Raw genomic sequence first — 16,490 nt, forward strand, 5'->3', positions numbered from 1 at the left:
GTTCCTCTTCGAGACTGCGGAGCCTGTCCACTGGATGTTCAATAGAATTTAGAGACCTGAGCGAGTCAGCGCAGAGAGACACGGAACAAGCCAGTGCTTTGTCCTTTGCCCTCTGAAGTCATCCAGGACTCAGGAGCACTGGGTCCCCGTGAAAGGGCCCCACAGCTCTGATAAGTCACCTGTTGGCTAGACCAGGGACAGAAGTCAGACTCTCACCACTGTCCACGTTACATGTCCCTTGATTCTATGAAAGCTATGCACTCAGCAAGACCCTGGGCTACCCCAGCAGGTGACACGCTGGAAGAGAAAAAGTTAAGGAAGATAACCATTCCTCCTAACTCCCATAGAATAGTCTCAGGCAGTCACAATTGGTCTTCACAGTTAAAACGGCCCATGGCTGGGAGAATGGTAGGCTGTCAACCACTAGGACCTGAGCTTGATACCCAGCACCCAAATAAATAGTAGGGTGTGGCACACACCCCCATCCCAGCACCCAGGAGGTAGCAGCAGAAGGACCAGCAGCTCAAAGTCAGCCTGGGCTACAAGAGATCCTGTGTCAAAAAATAAATAAATAAATTAGTGAGGCATGGTGGCACAAGCCTTTAACCCCAGCACCTGAGAGGCAGAGGCAGGTGGAGCAGTTCTACAGAGTGAGTTCCAGGACAGCCAGGGCCACACAGAGAAACCCTGTCTCAAAAAAACCAAATAAATAAGTAAATAAATACATGCACACATACGCACATATATACATATATACATATACATATATACATATACATATATACATATACATTCTGTATTACTGTCAAGCATACAGCCCCATTTGGCCTCTCAAGTCCTTTCCAGGACACAATTCCTCCGTACAGACTACACTGAAACTCAGACATCTTATCTGCTTATGTCATATCAAGTCCCCGAGGCCTGGGATAATTACAGCCTCGTTCCTGTTCCTGAGCTTAGCCGTTCTGTAATGCCCCTCACATTAACTGGGCAGACTGGATTTATCTAAAACCCCTCCTCTAGGATAAAAAAACCACCAGACGATGTCTGGACCTGATCTTACACAATCTTGCCAATTCCTCGGCTGCAGTCAAGGTGCAGGCAAGCCCTGTTCCTGTGTGTCCATCTGAGCCCAGTTAACCTGTCCCAGAAGGTCAGACAACAGCTTCCTCTGAGGGCCTGGTGGATATAACTGCCTTGTCTTCTAATGACACGTAGGAAAACTCACTCACAATACCTCCAGACTCTATCGTGTCTCCACGGTTTTCTCTCACCTCCAGTTGTTTTCTTTATTTTGTTTTGAGACAGGGTCTCTCACTGAACCAGAAGCCCAAAGGTCAGCTGGACTGGCTGGTCAATAAACTTCTGGAATCCACCTGTATCCTTGCCTTCCCTCCCCTCCCTCCCCCAGTATTGAAGGTAAGACCTGCTCAGGCTCCAGCAGCCCTTTTCAAAGATACCTTCAGACGCCCTACTGAATGAACACAGCCGGTGAAGCCCTTCCCTGCTCGCATCCAGACATGGCGGGTAGGAGGGATGGGAGCAGGACCTAAGAAGTAAGTTTACATCCAAGTTGGTATTGGTGGCCACACAGGCTGCTCCCCCACCCTCATCCCCACCGCCAGAGTCTTGCTGTGGAACCTTTCTCACTCTCAGAAATGTGCAAAAAAGATCCCACCTCGGACACTTGGGCTCCATTTCTCTCCTTAGACCTTTTTAATACTGTTGCTTCCCTGCCTGCCTGCCTGCCTGTCTGTGGCATTAGTAACTACCAACAAACTTTTGTTTGTTTGTTTGTTTAAGAGACAGAGTTTCTCTGTGTAGCCCTGGCTGTCTTGAAACTCACTCTGGAGACCAGGCTGGCCTTGAACTCAGAAATCCCCCTGCCTCTGCCTCCCAAGTGCTGGTATTAAAGGCATGCACCATCACTGCCCGGCCTGATAAACTCTTTATTCCCAGGTCATCTGCCTTAGTGTCCCTCTTGAAGTCTTTGGAACCTTTCCTGGGATCCCTTTGTGGGCTACTGTGCCAGGCTGTCACACAGGTGCTGGGGATCTGAACTTCTCATGTTTGCACAGCATCCCTCCCAATGGAGACACATCCCCAGCTACTGTCTGTGCAGAGTCTAGACAACTGACAACCGGCAGCTTCAGCCCCAGTAGAGACTCTATTTTTTTCCTTAGGTTTTTCTCTTTATTTTTATGTTGTGCGTATGGGTGGTTTGTCTGCATGTATATCTGTGTACATTGTGCATGCTGGAGCCGATGGAGGCCAGATGTGGGATCGCCTGGAACTGGAGTTAAGGATGGTTGTGAACCTCCATGTGGGTGCTGGGAAATGAACCCAGGATCCTCTGGGAAAGCAGCCAGTGCTCTAAACTGCTGAGGCATCTCTCCAACCCCTGTTCCATTCTGTTTACGTGTATGAATGTGTGTCATTGGGTGTGTATGTGGTGTGTGTGTGTGTGTGTGTGTGTGTGTGTGTGAGAGAGAGAGAGAGAGAGAGAGAGAGAGAGAGAGAGAGAGAGAGAGAACGCACAAGTACACAGGAGTGCTGTGGCATATGTTAGGAGTCAGAGGCTAGCTCTCTGAAATTGTTTCTCTCCTTCTACCAAGAGGTTCTTGGGGATCAAAGAAAGGTCGCAAGGCTTGTGTGGCAGGTACTTTCACCTGCTGAGCTAGCTCCCTGGCCCAATGCTACTCTTTAATAAGCATACTCAGACTGTCCTAAGTTTGACCCTGTGACCCATGCTTGCAGATAGCCAGTCCCAAGAAGAGACAACCCACATTATCAGACTTATTCCTCAGCAAAGTGACACGTCTATGTGGGCATGCCATGAGCCATACAGGCATCCTACCTGATAGGACATAAGTAACAAGCAGGTCACGGTGACAGAGAACTACTACTCCAGAAGCACAGAACTCGCTGACAGTGTCTCTCTACTTCTCAGCCCCTGCTTTCTGCATCTTAGTGCAGCTAATAAAGTCTCCTCTGTCTTGGTGGATTCAGCCAGTGCCTGCTTGTCAGCACCATCCTAGGGGTAAGAGAAATGTTTCCTACATTTCGAAGAAATAAAGAACCAGCCAGGCAGTGGTGGCACACGCCTTTAATCCCAGCACTTGGGAGGCAGAGGTAGGCGGATTTCTGAGTTCAAGGCCAGCCTGGTCTATAGAGTGAGTTCTAGGACAGCCAGGGCTACACAGAGAAACCCTGTCTTGAAAAACCAAAAAATAAATAAAAAAATAAATAAATAAATAAAAGATAAAGAAATAAAGGACCAAAAATGTATCACAAAGAACTGACAAGATGCTCGGTGGATAGAGGTGCTTGCTGCTAAACCAATCCTGAATCCCAAGTTTGATCCCCAGGAACCTATATGGTAGAACAGACCAGCAAAAGTTGTCCTCTGACCTTCACATGTGTACCATAATATATACAATAAATAAATGTAATAAGAATTTTCTGAGGCTGGGGCTGGAGAGATGGCTCAGTGGTTAAGAGCACTGACTGCTCTTCCAGAGGTCCTGAGTTCAATTCCCAGCAACCACATGGTGGCTCACAACCATCTGTAATAGGATCCATGCCCTCTTCTGGTGTGTCTGAAGACAGCTACAGTGTACTTGCATGCATAAAAATAAATAAATCTTTGGGGGGAAAAAAAAGAATTTTCTGAGGCTAGAGAGAAGGCCCATCAGTTAACAGCACTTGTCATTCTCCCATGAAATAGATTAAAAAAGACAAAGAGGAAAGAAAGCAAGCCAGCTCAAGTGTGGTGGTGCACACCTTTAATCCCAGCACCTGGGAGGCAGAGGCAGGAGGATCTCTGTGACTTCCAGGCCACTCAAAAGTACATAGTGAGTCCCTATCTCAAAAAAAGAAAGAGAGAGAGAGAAAGAGAGAGAGAGAGAGAGAGAGAGAGAGAGAGAGAGAGAGAGAGAGAGAACCAGGAAGGAAGTAGATCAAGCCAGCCATGATAATTAGTCAAACTTATGGTAAAGGTTGCTAACAAGAGGAAGACATTTCTTCTCTGTAGCAATATCTCAACTGTACTTAAGGCCGAGCATACATGACCCCTGAATTTATCATACTCCTTTCCCAGCTGTGAACCTGGGAGTTTCTGGGAATTTTACAAACAAGACTATAAACTTTGTGTTCTGTACAGAAAATTTTTAAGTCCCCTGTGTCATTCCGGGACCTGTGTCTTTATCACCCTAGGAGTTCATTTACTTAAGAGAGGTGGGGGAAACTCTTAAGAAGTGTTTGCCCAGGGCCAATGAGATAGTTCATCGGGTAAAAGTACTTACCCTGCAAGTCCCAAGACCTGGGTTCAATCCCTGGAAACCACGTGGTGGAAGGAACTGACCTCTGGAAGTTGTCCTCTGACTACAGACATACACTAAATCTAACAAAAATGTTGGCGTAAGACACATCATGGGACTCCTCTCTTGAGAAGCCCATAGCTGCACTCTGATGTGTATGGTTTTCCTGAAGTGTCTTCCTCGGTTAATGCCATGCTTAAATCACACGGTGCACATACATGCAAATATATATGTGTTCAGTCACATGCAGATTTTTGTATTTTGTAATGTCTTTTTAAAAGTTTTTATTTCTGTGCGACCTGTATGAAACTTTCAGTTTTGAATGATAGATTTAGCAGCCAGAGTGAAAGCAGAAGGTTCTGGTGAGATGGCACAGCGGGTCAGCGTGCCCACTGTCAAGCCTGACTACCCAAGCTTGATTCCCAGCATCTGAATTGGTAGAAGAGAGACTCAGTTGACTCCTGAAAGTTACTCCCTCATATCTGTGAGGAACAGCAGGAGCCCTGAGTGTGTGAGGTCCAGAGTGGGGAGGGGGCATGTGTGAAGATGGTGTGTGCAGAAAATAACAGTAGCTTTTTCCCAGATGTTTATGGCCTGAAGACTTCTTTCCTACAGAAACAGACCGGACAGAAATAAGCTGAATCTACCTCCCTCTTCAGCTGCGTGCAGTAACCCCGCTTCTCAGTTGAACTCTGTATAAGGAACGGTGCGTTCCTAGGTGCTGCATTTTCTCCAGCTGAGAGGCCAAGCCCTCCCAACCCCAGGTTTTCTGTGTGTCCATGTGTTTTCTGATTTTTTGTATTTCCCAGTTAGGTACGTCCCTGGAGGCATGCTGGACATGATAGACCTCCTCCACCTGCACTCCGTGGTACAGATACAGATTAACTAAATAACTGTAATAACTGTCTTGTTTTTGTTGTTCAAGACAGGGTTTCTCTGTGTAGCCCTGGCTGCCCTGGAACTTGCTCTGTAGACCAGGCTGGCTTCAAACCCAGAGATCACCCTGTCTCTGCCTCCTGAGTGCTGAGATCAAAGGTGTGCCCTATCACTGCCTGGCTAAAAGTTTGTAAAAAAGCATCCTGGTTTTAGCTTTCGGGGCTGTGGCTCAGTTGGGAGAATTCTTGCCTTGGGTTCCATCCCACGTTAATGGGGCATGGTGGAGAACACCTGTCATCTCATCACTCAAGAGGTGAACTTCAGGGTCTGGAGTTCAAGGTCATCCTCAGCTACTTAAGGCAACTTGAATCGAGTGAGACTCTGTCTTTAAGAGAGAGAGAGAGAGAGAGAGAGACAGACAGACAGACAGAGACAGACAGAGACAGACACAGACAGGAGTATTGCCAGTTTGAGGATAGCCTAGGCTACCGGCTCAGCCTGTTTTACAAAGCAAGTTCCAAAACAGCCAGAGGTACACAGAAGAACCCTGACAACAAAACAAAACAAACCACAACACAACAAAACACCCAGGACCATGCTCAGAAGCCTTGCCTGGAGCCAACCGTTCCACTCTGCTCTTCTCTACCAGACATGATTTGCTACAGAATCTTCTAGGAGCATACTTAAATGACTTCATCGAGCTTGCTCTAAAAGACACAAGGTCCTATAACCATACAGAACCTCCGCAGCTACCTGCCAAAGGTCATTCTCCTTGGGCTATAGAGTGACCTTCCTGCACAGCTGCTAGTATGGACACCATTTACAGATGAGGAGACTCAAGCTCTGTGGTGAGAGCATGAGTCACTCATCAAAGGCTGCTGAGTGCTGGGGCTGTCTCAGAACACCTGGATCTTAGGGTGCCTCCTCATACTTCCCACTTCCAGGGGCTGGGTGTGCAGATACACACTCTTACGGTCTTTGCAACCAACAGGCAGGAAGTAGGTTTGACGCACTCTATAGGAGAATCAAGGAGGAAGTGTGGGCTAGTGAGATGGTTCAGTAGGTAGAGGTACTTACGGTAAAGCATCTTGGTCTCTTCGTTTGACTTGTGGGACCCACATGATGAAGAGAACTGAATCCTTTGACCTCCACATGGGGGTCTGTGGCAGACATGCACTCACTCACATAAACAATATTTTCATTTTTGGAAGAGGTTCTCACTATGCAGACAGGCTGGCTTCAAATTCTGAGATCTGTCTGACTCTTGAGTTCTGGGATCAAAGATGTGTACCACTGCTGGGTGTGGTGACACACACCTTGAAACCCAGCACTCAGTGAGCAGAATTTGAGGCTATCCTGGTCTAAAAAGACAGCCAGGACTGTTACATAGAGAAACCCTGTCTTGTAAAACAACCAACCGAAACCCCAAAGATGTGTATCATCACCATACCAGCCTTCGTTTGAAACAGGGTCTCTTGTGGCCTTAATCTGCTGATCCTCAAGTCTCTACCTCCCAAGTGCTGGAATCCCAACTGCTTGCTGCTGCTGTCTGTGAGGTGCTGGGGATGGGCCCCAGGAACTTGTACATACTAGACAAGCCTTCTACCACTGAGCTACAACCCCAGCTTCTCGTGGTCAGACTCTATGAAGGCACGACACCTTTGAGCCACATCCTTAGCTCTTTAGTCTAAGACAGGGTCCGTATTACCCAGACTAAGTCTCCGACTACTTCTGACAATCCTCCTGCCTCAGCTCGGCCTCCCTGGCAGCTGGATTACCAACAGTGTCTACATGTGATTGGATATTAGTTGCCAAATGAAAACAGGTGCCTGCGATTAAAGGCCCAAATGTGCTCTGTGTCACCTGGAATCTCAGCACCAGGAGACAGGAGGTGGGGACACAGGTGCCAGTCTGAGGCCAACCTGGTCTACAGAGAGCTCCAGACCATTTAGACACACACAGGAAGACCCTGTAAAAATAATGTAAAACCATGAAGCCAGGGAGCACACTTCCACCTGGAGAGGAGGTAGCAGGTGTGGCTGGCAATAGGGTTGGACAAGCCAGAGCGCAGGAGGGAAAACTGCTGGGCTCTCAGGCAGAGGACTTGTGTTCTTCAGCTGTGCAAAGGCCTAAGACCTTAATCTCCACTCTGCCGATGACAAAACTGCTTCAGGGGTCTTTCTTCTCTCAGGTGTCCCCTCATGGGCTCTGAAAATTTGAAAGGCTTAGCCCCAACCACCCCTGGGAGGAAACATGGGAGCTGGGCTGTTGTTGTAAACACTGCCCCACCCGGAACGGAAGCACCTGCGGCTGGAAGGGGCCACACCTCTTAACAATTGGCTTCAGATTCCTCAGGGTCCATGCCCCTTTTAACTCTGGGGCTAGCCCCTCCTCTGCTTGGTGTCTCCACTCCTGGGTGGCTGGCAGGTTCCCAGCTTGGGCGGTGCCCCCCTCTCCCCCGACCGGTCCCTGCCCCTTCCTGCTCGCTTTGATGCAGGCCCACTTCCTTTGACAGGAACCCCTCCCTCTGCAGCCTGGTAAAAGGCAGAAGGCGGTGGTGAAGCAGTGCCTCCCGCAGCATCTTACAAGCAGAGGACTCTCCTCAAGGCCCTGTCTCCCAACCCTTGTACCAGTGCTGTGCCTCAGACCCTGGTACAGGCCTGGGGGACAGGGACTTGGGGACCCCAACAGCGGCAACTCCAGCAAGGGACTTTTCCCCAGGTCTGTTCTCTTCCCATACAGGGGATGCCTTGGGTCCTGAGTGGGTGTTCCTACTGCTCCCACATTCATCGGGGCCAACCTGTGGCCTTCTTCCAGTCTCCCACCTTCTAAAGGGTTCCTATCCTTGTTTGCCTTGTCCCTGGACTAAGCCCCATGGGAGGCAATGGCTATAGGGTTTCAAGAAGCAGACTATGATACTCAAGTTGGAGATCTCACCCCTTCCTAGGTGTCGTCACCTGCAAGGTGAGTGTGGGACTCTGCTTGCTCTTCAGCTGTGGGAAGACCAGAAACCCCTAGGGAAAACACAAGACAGTTCCCTGGGGCATTGAAGAGCTTAGACCTAAACTGAGGTCAGGGGCTCCACCCTCACTTCCTCCCAAGTGACAGGGCAGAACAGGGGGTGGCTGTAATTGACCATGTCTACTTGGTTACCAAGATTTAGGGGCTCAAAATGGAGCCCAAGGGAATGAATGCAGCAGATACCTCCAGCTTAGGAAACCCTTAGGTCAAAGCCCTGGCAATCTCTGCTCTGGCCCAGGACACAAGAGACTCCAAGTCTGTTCTGTAAGTTGGAGAATAACTTTATTTGTTCTAGGGCATTGGCCGGGGCCCCTTAGAACTTCTGAAACTGCTTCTTGGTGCCAGCAGCCTTGGTGACCTTGAGCACGTTGAATCGGACAGTCTTGCTCAGGGGCCTGCACTCTCCAACAGTGACAATGTCGCCAATCTGTACATCCCTGTGGGGTTAGACAAGAAGTCTTCAGGAGGAGCCCCCCAGCAACCCCTTCATTCACAGAAAGCTGAGGGTGCCCTCTTTTGCTCCACCCAGCCAGTCCCCATCTATATGGTTGCTAAGATTGATACACACTATAGCGTCTCATTCCCATTTAGCAGCCGCCTTACCCAGCAAGCTACACACTCCTGGACCCACCCCACACTCAACCCATAGGACGCCCTACTTTGTTCTAAGGACACCTGCGTGTCCATCACTCTTCCAAATTTGGGGCCCTTCCTGACATCCTAGCCAGTGACTGTCTTGTCTAGAGTTATTATCCCAAGCCATCTGTGAACCATGATCACCTGAAACAGGGGGACAGGTGCACAGACATGTTCTTGTGACGCTTCTCAAAGCGATTGTATTTTCGGATGTAATGGAGATAGTCCCGGCGGATGACAATGGTCCTCTGCATCTTCATCTTTGTCACAACACCTGGGAGAGGGCGACAGGAAGGTGTTAGCAGGTAGGAATCAGTTGAGTAGGGGTTCCAAGAAGTTCCATTTATGGCCTCAGCTTTGCCAATTGGCTGTCTCAGCAGTGCCCTGGAGGACATCTGAAGACCATCGTGAGAACAGACATCATTTGCCAACAGCCCTGGACACAGCAATCTAGAATCACCCTTTAACTTCTCACTCACCAGACAGGATCCGACCTCGGATGGAGACATTGCCAGTGAAGGGGCATTTCTTGTCTATGTAGGTGCCCTCGATGGCCTGTATGGATAAAAGAGTGTGGTTTGGACTACCACTTCCTAAACACAACCAAGGACGATGCCTAAGCGACCCAAACTACAATTCCCAGGGGCCCCATGGGCAGCCACTCTGAAGAGGGCGGGGTGGCTGTGCTTCCACGTGGGTTTTTTTGTTTGTTTTTTGTTTTTTTCCGAGACAGGGTTTCTCTGTGTAGCCCTGGCTGTCCTCGAACTCAGAAATCTGCCTGCCTCTGCCTCCCAAGTGCTGGGATTAAAGGCGAGTGGCACCACCGCCCGGCTGTGCTTCCACATGTGTAGGAGGGTCCCGTACCTCTTTGGGCGTCTTGAATCCTAGACCGATGTTTTTGTAGTACCGAGGGAGTTTTTCCTTGCCAGTTTCTCCCAGCAAAACACGCTTCTTGTTTTGAAAGATTGTAGGCTGCTTTTGGTAAGCACGCTCCGTCTGTAGGATGAGGTTACAGGTAAAGTTCGAGCAGACCAGAGATAGTATCTCTTCCTTCCAAACTTTTACAGTATTCACCCCGAAACGTCCAAACTGGCGGGCCGGTACTCCACAGCCACCCCAAGTCTAGCTTAGCTTACTGTGTTCTATCTATCACCCCCACAGCTTGCAGAATTCATGACCGCGATCAGAATTAGCTTTTCAGCAATACTGGTTCTCCAAAACAAATTCACATCTTACGTTCACGTAGCCGAGCCTGGTGGGCCAGATCTGTCACCCAGGTACTCGGAAGGTTGCGGCAGGACGGCAAGGTTAAGACATCAGCTAATCAAAGCCAGACCTGCGCCAACATTTAAAACTACAGCAAGGGGCTGTAGCTCCGCGGTAGAGCGCACGAGGCTCAATTCCCATCAAGGAAAAAGACGCTGCTTAAGCCAGTGTCCCCGGGTTTGCCCTCAGGACTCCGGCCCCTCGGGATGCCCTCTTCCCTCCAAACCACCACCCGTTAAGGCCCAAGTTTGAGGACTGACTCCCAAAGCGCTTGAGACCCCATCACTGTGTAGAGCCCAGACTTCCAAACCGCCTATCGGATGAAGGCACACGCAGGCGCCTAGCTTCAGCTAACTCGTAAGATAACGAGGACGCCAAGGGATAAGCTCCACACCGAGGCGCGGAGAGAAAACAGCTAAACGCTCGAACCTGAATGTCCGCCATCTTCCCGGCAGCCTGAGAAAAGGAAGGCTAGGCCCACTCCCGGCTTCCTTATTCACCACGCGAGGCCCTGAGCGGAAGTGGCGTAGGGTCAGCCCCTTCCGGAAGTAGGAGGTACTTCCTGCGAGAGCACGCGCTTCTGGGACTGTCCGTACGCCACCATGATGGTGTAGGACTAAGGGGCGGGAAGAGAATCCTATCATCTCGCGAGACTTCAGGGGTCCGCTGTTCCGTGTTCACGCTGGCTCTGAGAGTGCATCGGGTGGTATCGCGAGAGTCTTAGGGCGGAGTGGTTCCTTCAGCGGCTGGATCCACACGGGACTTAGGAACCTCGTGGTGGTATCCATGCTTTCCAAGGAGAAACGGCGGTGCAGAGCGGGTCGCAGGAAAGCGGGTGACCTGCTTTACCACCGCTAGCTCCCGTGATGTCGTGAGCAGCCGGAGTCGACTCAGCAGTTTCCTTCATTAAAGGCTTAAGGCCATTGTGCTGACTAGCTCCGGTTCCACTAGTGAATATTAAGTGGATTAACAAGGATGCTCGTCAGTGTCGTCTCAGACTGTCCCGATCCCGAGGGCCATCTGGCAGAGGTTGTTTCAGCCCCACACTTCGATAGTTGTGTGACCTTTGGAGGTGCCCACTCCAAGTAATGGAGGGACCCTAATAAGGGGGAACAAAAGCTTCTGTGCCAGTTTCAAGTATTCAGTTACAGCTCTGTACACAGAGTAACTAGGACAGGCTACTTCTGAAATAGAATGACACTTTGTGGATGGAGCTGCATGCCTTTAACCCCAGCACTCACTCTTTTAGGAGGGGCCTAAAAGATTTATAGGTAGGAGAGTTCCAGGTCAGCAAACCTGTCTCATGGGTGAGGTTAACATGAAGATTTCCCGTTGACCAGGAAGGCTCAGCTCCATCTAAAATGTGTGGTAGTCTATAAACGCCAGGTTTTCAGGAAACTGGGTGTTAATGTCCACCCCACCCAGTGTTGATGCTGACATACACGGCTTCAATCCTTGTGAAAAATTGCACCTCCCTCTCCAAGCTCAAACTGGTCATCAACTCACCATCTCTGTATCCCTTTATACTCCTAGCCTTTACTGTGTAGCTTGTCCAGGTACCAGTGACAATTCCACATTTCACAGCTGACAGACAGGACCTACAACTTGTACCTGCACCTTCTGAGCAACAAGTCACATGACCAATTTTCAACAAATGGGCACACCATAAGGCAGTGCACTGGTCCTGCCCTCTGCCCCTCCCTGACTCTGCATAACAGACAGATCCAATGCAAAACACCAGGTTTAAGTCAAATAATTTATTAGCACATAGAACCCTCCAGAAAAAAATATTGCTTATAGGTCTGCTGAAAAGGAGTTGAGGCAGTGCATGTGTCTTCAGTGTGCACTTTTAAATCCCAGCCCAGGGGTGTTGCCCTCACTTTCATAGCTGCAGAATATGGTTATTGCACCAGGTGGGTGGGGCAGCCCTGCTACTACTCACTGTCACCACTGATGCTCAAGTCATTTCATGGTTTTCACTTTAGTAAAACTCAAGCAAGTGATGAGCTCTCAGCTGTCTAAATGTACCCTCTATAACCACAGGAGCAGTGCCTAAGGAACCTTTGGTCCCCATGTCCCTGGTCGGCGATGGAGGAAGGGCAGGCCAGGCAGGCATGAGGCACAAACAGTCTTTATTGGGTTCACACCAGGAGTCCATTGGTCTTGAGGACCTCTGTGAACTTGCAGATTTTCTTCTCCACATTCTTTTCTGCTTGTTTCCGTAGCCTCTGTGGTTTGAAAAGAGCAATGAGTCAGTGAGTGGTTGTTTCTCAATCAGGACCACCCTAACCCAAGAGTGCAGGTTCTGTTCTTACCAAGAGCTGCTTCTTCTTCCTATAGTGCATCTTGGCCTTTTCCTTCCGTTTCTCCTCCAGAGTGGCGGTCACTGCCTGGTACTTCCAGCCGACCTCATGAGCCAGACGTCCCAGGTAAGCAAACTGCAGGGGCACAAGGCTGTAAGGACATGGAACGTGCCCCAGCAGCACAAGGGTGAGCTGGAGGGCCCTAGGGACTGTTTCAGGGACTCATCTCCTAACAAGGGAACCCTCCTGGCATCAGCTTAGCCTTTGGCATTATCGGCACTGCCCAAGTCTATGGCATACGAAGACCATCGTGAGAAAAAAACCATCATCTGCCAGTCCTGAGGTCCCACAAGTATATTCTGTATGTAACCTGGAGCTTACCTTTCTGGTAGGCTTCAGCCGTACAACCTTGAGGGCAGCAGGGACGACCATCCGCTTTTTCTGTTAGAGAAAAAGAGGGGCTCAGAGACCTGTTTGGTCGGATCACCTAGCAAGGAAGCTGGCAGGGCAGACGTCTCAGCCAATGGAGTTTTCATGAGGTTCAAACAATGTAGGTAATAGTAGAACATCACAGACGCTGGACGCATATTGGCTGTGAGGCTAGGCTTGCAAGGCTCACCTTGTCATAGGGTGGAGGGATCCCATCCAACACCTTGAGGCGTTCCAGGGCAGCCTGGCCTCTCTTGGTCTTGTGGGGCAGCATGCCTGTGGGTATAACAGCAGGCCTCATTTGAGGTGCTGAAAACCCCATCTGACCCCAGGAGCAGGGAGATAGGCCAGCCTCAGATGGTAGTGCATGTAGAGTCATCTCATAGTTGGGCAACTCGAACATGAGTGGGAGACATCCTCATCACAAGCAGCCATATTCTACCCTGTCCTATGTCACCCATGGGACCAGCTTACCTCGCACCGTGCGCCAAAAGATACGGCTCGGGGCTCGGAAGTGGTAGGGGCCTCGAGAGGGGTTGGTATTCATCCGCTTTCGGAGAAACGCCAGATACTTTACTGTCAGGAGGAAAAAGTAAGTGAGACCTCCTTGGTCCCAAAAGCAAACTAAGGATCAAGTCAGCAGCCCCCCCCACCTGAAGACCACCACCCCAGCCCTAACTCACACTTGTTTCTGTAGAAATTTCCAGAAATGTTGATGCCCTCACAGCGTACAACCACGACCTTTCGGCCTAGAAGAGAACATGGAGACAGGAAAGTCACTTAACCACCAGCAAAGCCACATTCCTCATGGAAGGCTGATCTCCAAGGAAGCAGGGGCTGCCAAGTCTCAGAGCGGTGCATGGGTTGATCTCACAGTCGTGAGACTCAAACGAAAGATGGTGATTACTGCTCATCACTGACTCCTAGGCAAACAGAGATGCTGAATCAAACTTACCCAGCAGTACCTGCTTGGCCACAATGGCCGCCAGGCGGCCCAGAAGATGGCCTCGGCCATCCAATATTAGAACCTGTGGAAACAATTAGGGTTAGGAAGCAGTCTGGCTCTCCCTCCTCCAAGTTACCAACCCCTTCAGTGCCTTTCCCCACTAGGACGGCTATTACCCAGGTGAAGCAAGTGTCCCCAAGGGGCACTAGAAAACCAACAAAGCCTAAGCCAGATCAATCGTAGAGATTTCCTGTGCTTGCAGTCTTTTAGTATTCCTAATGTACACATAACTTGACGTTTTAAATGGAACTTCCTACCAGGCCTCAAATTCCAAGATAGCTGGGATCTGCTGGTACCCATGAGCACACGCATGTACACATTGAGCACACGCATGCACTACAAAAGTGTCTAGACTTGGTTTTAGACTCTAGCCAATTGTAGTTTTTCAACAGATGCTCAGCTTGCTCACAATCACCAGAACCCTTCTTATAAGCAGGTAAGCATACCATGGGCGGCCTGTCTGCGATTCTGAGCACTGTGTAACGGCACAATCTTAAATCCTGGCTTCATGTAAGTTAACTCTCAGGCACGGTGGCACATGGCTGTAACCCAGCACAACCGACATGAGAACCCCATTTCCCAGTCTCCCTGTTTACTAGTGTTGCCGGAGGATCTCAGAACTTCCTGAGCACCAGCCTGCCTTCAAGGCATCTAAAATCTGCAGGAAAGGTGCAGTTGTATTCCTGACTAGCCTCAAACTCACGAGGTTCCTGCCTCAGTCTGTTGAATTGGCTTTATAGCTCTGTCCCATCAATTCCTCTTTTAATTCTGAAAAACACTGACAGCACCTTGAAAAGAACAAGCCAAAATATCGGATGTTACAGAAACCCGGAGCCCTAAAGTCATGCAAAACAGGAGCCTTCATTCCAGTTTCCTACTATCTTACAAAGACAACACCCGGCATGAGCGACTCCAAGCTCCCCGCACCTTAATGCGGGGATGAAACCTGTAAAAGTTCCTCCCGGTGTTGGGCGTCCCAGCCCCACTCCCGTCTTCCCCAGGAAAAAGGCTGCGTTTTCACCGCCTCATCCCTAAAGGCTGCTGCGGCTTGTCATGCCCACGCTACACAACCCCCTCGGGTCAAAACGTTTGCTTAAGTCCCATCGCACAAGTAGAGTGGAGCAGTGGACCCCCTTTCGGCTCCCGCCGGGAACCCACCCGAGCCCACACCGCCCGGCGCGCGCAGAGTCCCAACCTGTCCCTCCGCCATCTTCGGCAGCCGCCTGGGAAAGGAGGAGGTCTAGGCGCAGGGTTTCTTATTCCTTGCTGCAGGGGCGGAGGAAGTGACGCAGCCGGCCCGAACTGAGAGTTTCTGTCTTCTCATTGGTCGAAGAGGTAAGTGCGCGTGTATTGGGAGGCGGGCCATTTTTATATTATCCAATCAGAGTATCGCATGGGTTGGCTCCTGGCGGCCATGACTGTGCGGGGCGAGAGGTCACGTGGGTCTCGAGGCGCCTTCAAGCCGTACAACGCTGTCCAGCCGCAGCGGCCATATTCCGGAGGGATCGCTCTTCTCCGTTCAGGCATCCGGGATGTGGAGCGCCATTACTCCCATCAAGTAATGGCGGCTGCAGAACACGTGGTGGCCATAAGGGGGCGAGCATAGGTCCTGGCCGGCCCTTCAGAGCTGCGGGTGTAGCGGTCCCTCCCCTCAACCTTAGGTGTGCTGACGGTCGCTGGCCTTTCCTGAGCCTAGGCGTTTCTGTCAAACAGGTGGAGGAAGTCTTCCTAGATGGAAGCGCGCGGGGGAAAGAAGGACTTTGAGGTTCCTGAGACGCAGACGCACTCACTTGCTTTTGTTTCAGCTGTTGTCTGCGCCGTCCTCCCGGCTCTGCACCCATAACCGCCCGCCACCAAAGGAACACGACAAAGAAGCCAGGCGATTGTTCAGCATCAAAGACTCATTTTATCCCTAAACATCCCAGCCTGGGTCGAGTCCTCCTGTAGGTTCCAACACTGCTTTGCTTACTTGTTACACTTTGGGGCCATGATTTTGAGGTCTTGGGCTGCTTCTGCTTCACATCGGGGTCTCACAGAGCATCACCCCGCGCTGACCCTGGGCTGCTAGAGGCCTCAGAAAACAAATAGAACCTTTTGTCGTTGGTTTGGGTTTTTTGACATAAGACTTCTGCAATCCAGGCTGACTTTAAACTTAAGATCCTGCCTTAGTTCTGGAGAGCCTGTATTGCATCACCAAGCACCGAAAAAACAAGATTTTCAAACCTAAAAGGTACACCCATTCCCTGTCCCATCCACGGATAGGCCCAAAGAGCTGGTTTAAAAAAATATATAAAAAAAACAAAAACAAGTTCATGGGGGCAAGGACTTTGTACAGAATGGAGTGAGTGGGACTTTTGTTGAGTTCTGATGTCTCCATATTGGGGAGAGAGATGGCGGGGGCAGTGAGGTCCCAGAGGGGTCCAGCCTCCACCCAACTGCCCCGTGTCCAGGCTGTGCAACATCTGTCAGGTGACTCCTGCTTGGCCTCAGTATCCTCTGTAGAATGGAATCATCAATGGTCTGTCTGAGGACTAGAGTCCTCATTGAGCCACGCCCCCAGCCCCTTTCTGGCGAATCCTCTTAAGAGTAAATTACACCCTCCCACCCGTTCCCAGCCCTTCACCCTCATTTAGG

The 16,490-nt window shown here is 50.3% G+C and overlaps 2 protein-coding genes and 5 non-coding genes across 7 annotated transcripts; all 7 read right to left on the reverse strand.

Moving 5' to 3' along the window:
* Positions 1-8,476: 8,476 nt before the first annotated feature.
* On the reverse strand, positions 8,477-10,705 carry Rps11 (ribosomal protein S11). Its single transcript, XM_034500963.2, has 5 exons — positions 10,548-10,705; positions 9,717-9,848; positions 9,332-9,407; positions 8,997-9,126; positions 8,477-8,653 (listed from the first exon to the last, which is right to left on the reverse strand). Exons 1-5 carry the CDS (start codon positions 10,560-10,562, stop codon positions 8,530-8,532), a joined length of 477 nt encoding a protein of 158 aa, XP_034356854.1. The 5' UTR covers positions 10,563-10,705; the 3' UTR covers positions 8,477-8,529.
* Positions 9,195-9,281, reverse strand: LOC117701302 (small nucleolar RNA SNORD35). The gene has a single exon (XR_004605679.1). It is a non-coding gene; the product is annotated as a small nucleolar RNA SNORD35 (small nucleolar RNA).
* Positions 10,706-12,233: 1,528 nt separating the features above from the next.
* On the reverse strand, positions 12,234-15,178 carry Rpl13a (ribosomal protein L13a). Its single transcript, XM_034507845.2, has 8 exons — positions 15,052-15,178; positions 13,806-13,878; positions 13,534-13,599; positions 13,325-13,426; positions 13,041-13,126; positions 12,803-12,862; positions 12,434-12,556; positions 12,234-12,346 (listed from the first exon to the last, which is right to left on the reverse strand). Exons 1-8 carry the CDS (start codon positions 15,064-15,066, stop codon positions 12,260-12,262), a joined length of 612 nt encoding a protein of 203 aa, XP_034363736.1. The 5' UTR covers positions 15,067-15,178; the 3' UTR covers positions 12,234-12,259.
* On the reverse strand, positions 12,665-12,755 carry LOC117701310 (small nucleolar RNA SNORD35). The gene has a single exon (XR_004605680.1). It is a non-coding gene; the product is annotated as a small nucleolar RNA SNORD35 (small nucleolar RNA).
* On the reverse strand, positions 12,931-13,000 carry LOC117701282 (small nucleolar RNA SNORD34). The gene has a single exon (XR_004605676.1). It is a non-coding gene; the product is annotated as a small nucleolar RNA SNORD34 (small nucleolar RNA).
* On the reverse strand, positions 13,198-13,282 carry LOC117701268 (small nucleolar RNA Z195/SNORD33/SNORD32 family). The gene has a single exon (XR_004605671.1). It is a non-coding gene; the product is annotated as a small nucleolar RNA Z195/SNORD33/SNORD32 family (small nucleolar RNA).
* Positions 13,692-13,774, reverse strand: LOC117701274 (small nucleolar RNA Z195/SNORD33/SNORD32 family). Its single transcript, XR_004605673.1, has one exon. It is a non-coding gene; the product is annotated as a small nucleolar RNA Z195/SNORD33/SNORD32 family (small nucleolar RNA).
* Positions 15,179-16,490: the final 1,312 nt, after the last annotated feature.

This window comes from Arvicanthis niloticus, chromosome 1, assembly GCF_011762505.2.
Source record: "Arvicanthis niloticus isolate mArvNil1 chromosome 1, mArvNil1.pat.X, whole genome shotgun sequence".
Classification (NCBI taxonomy): domain Eukaryota; kingdom Metazoa; phylum Chordata; class Mammalia; order Rodentia; family Muridae; genus Arvicanthis; species Arvicanthis niloticus.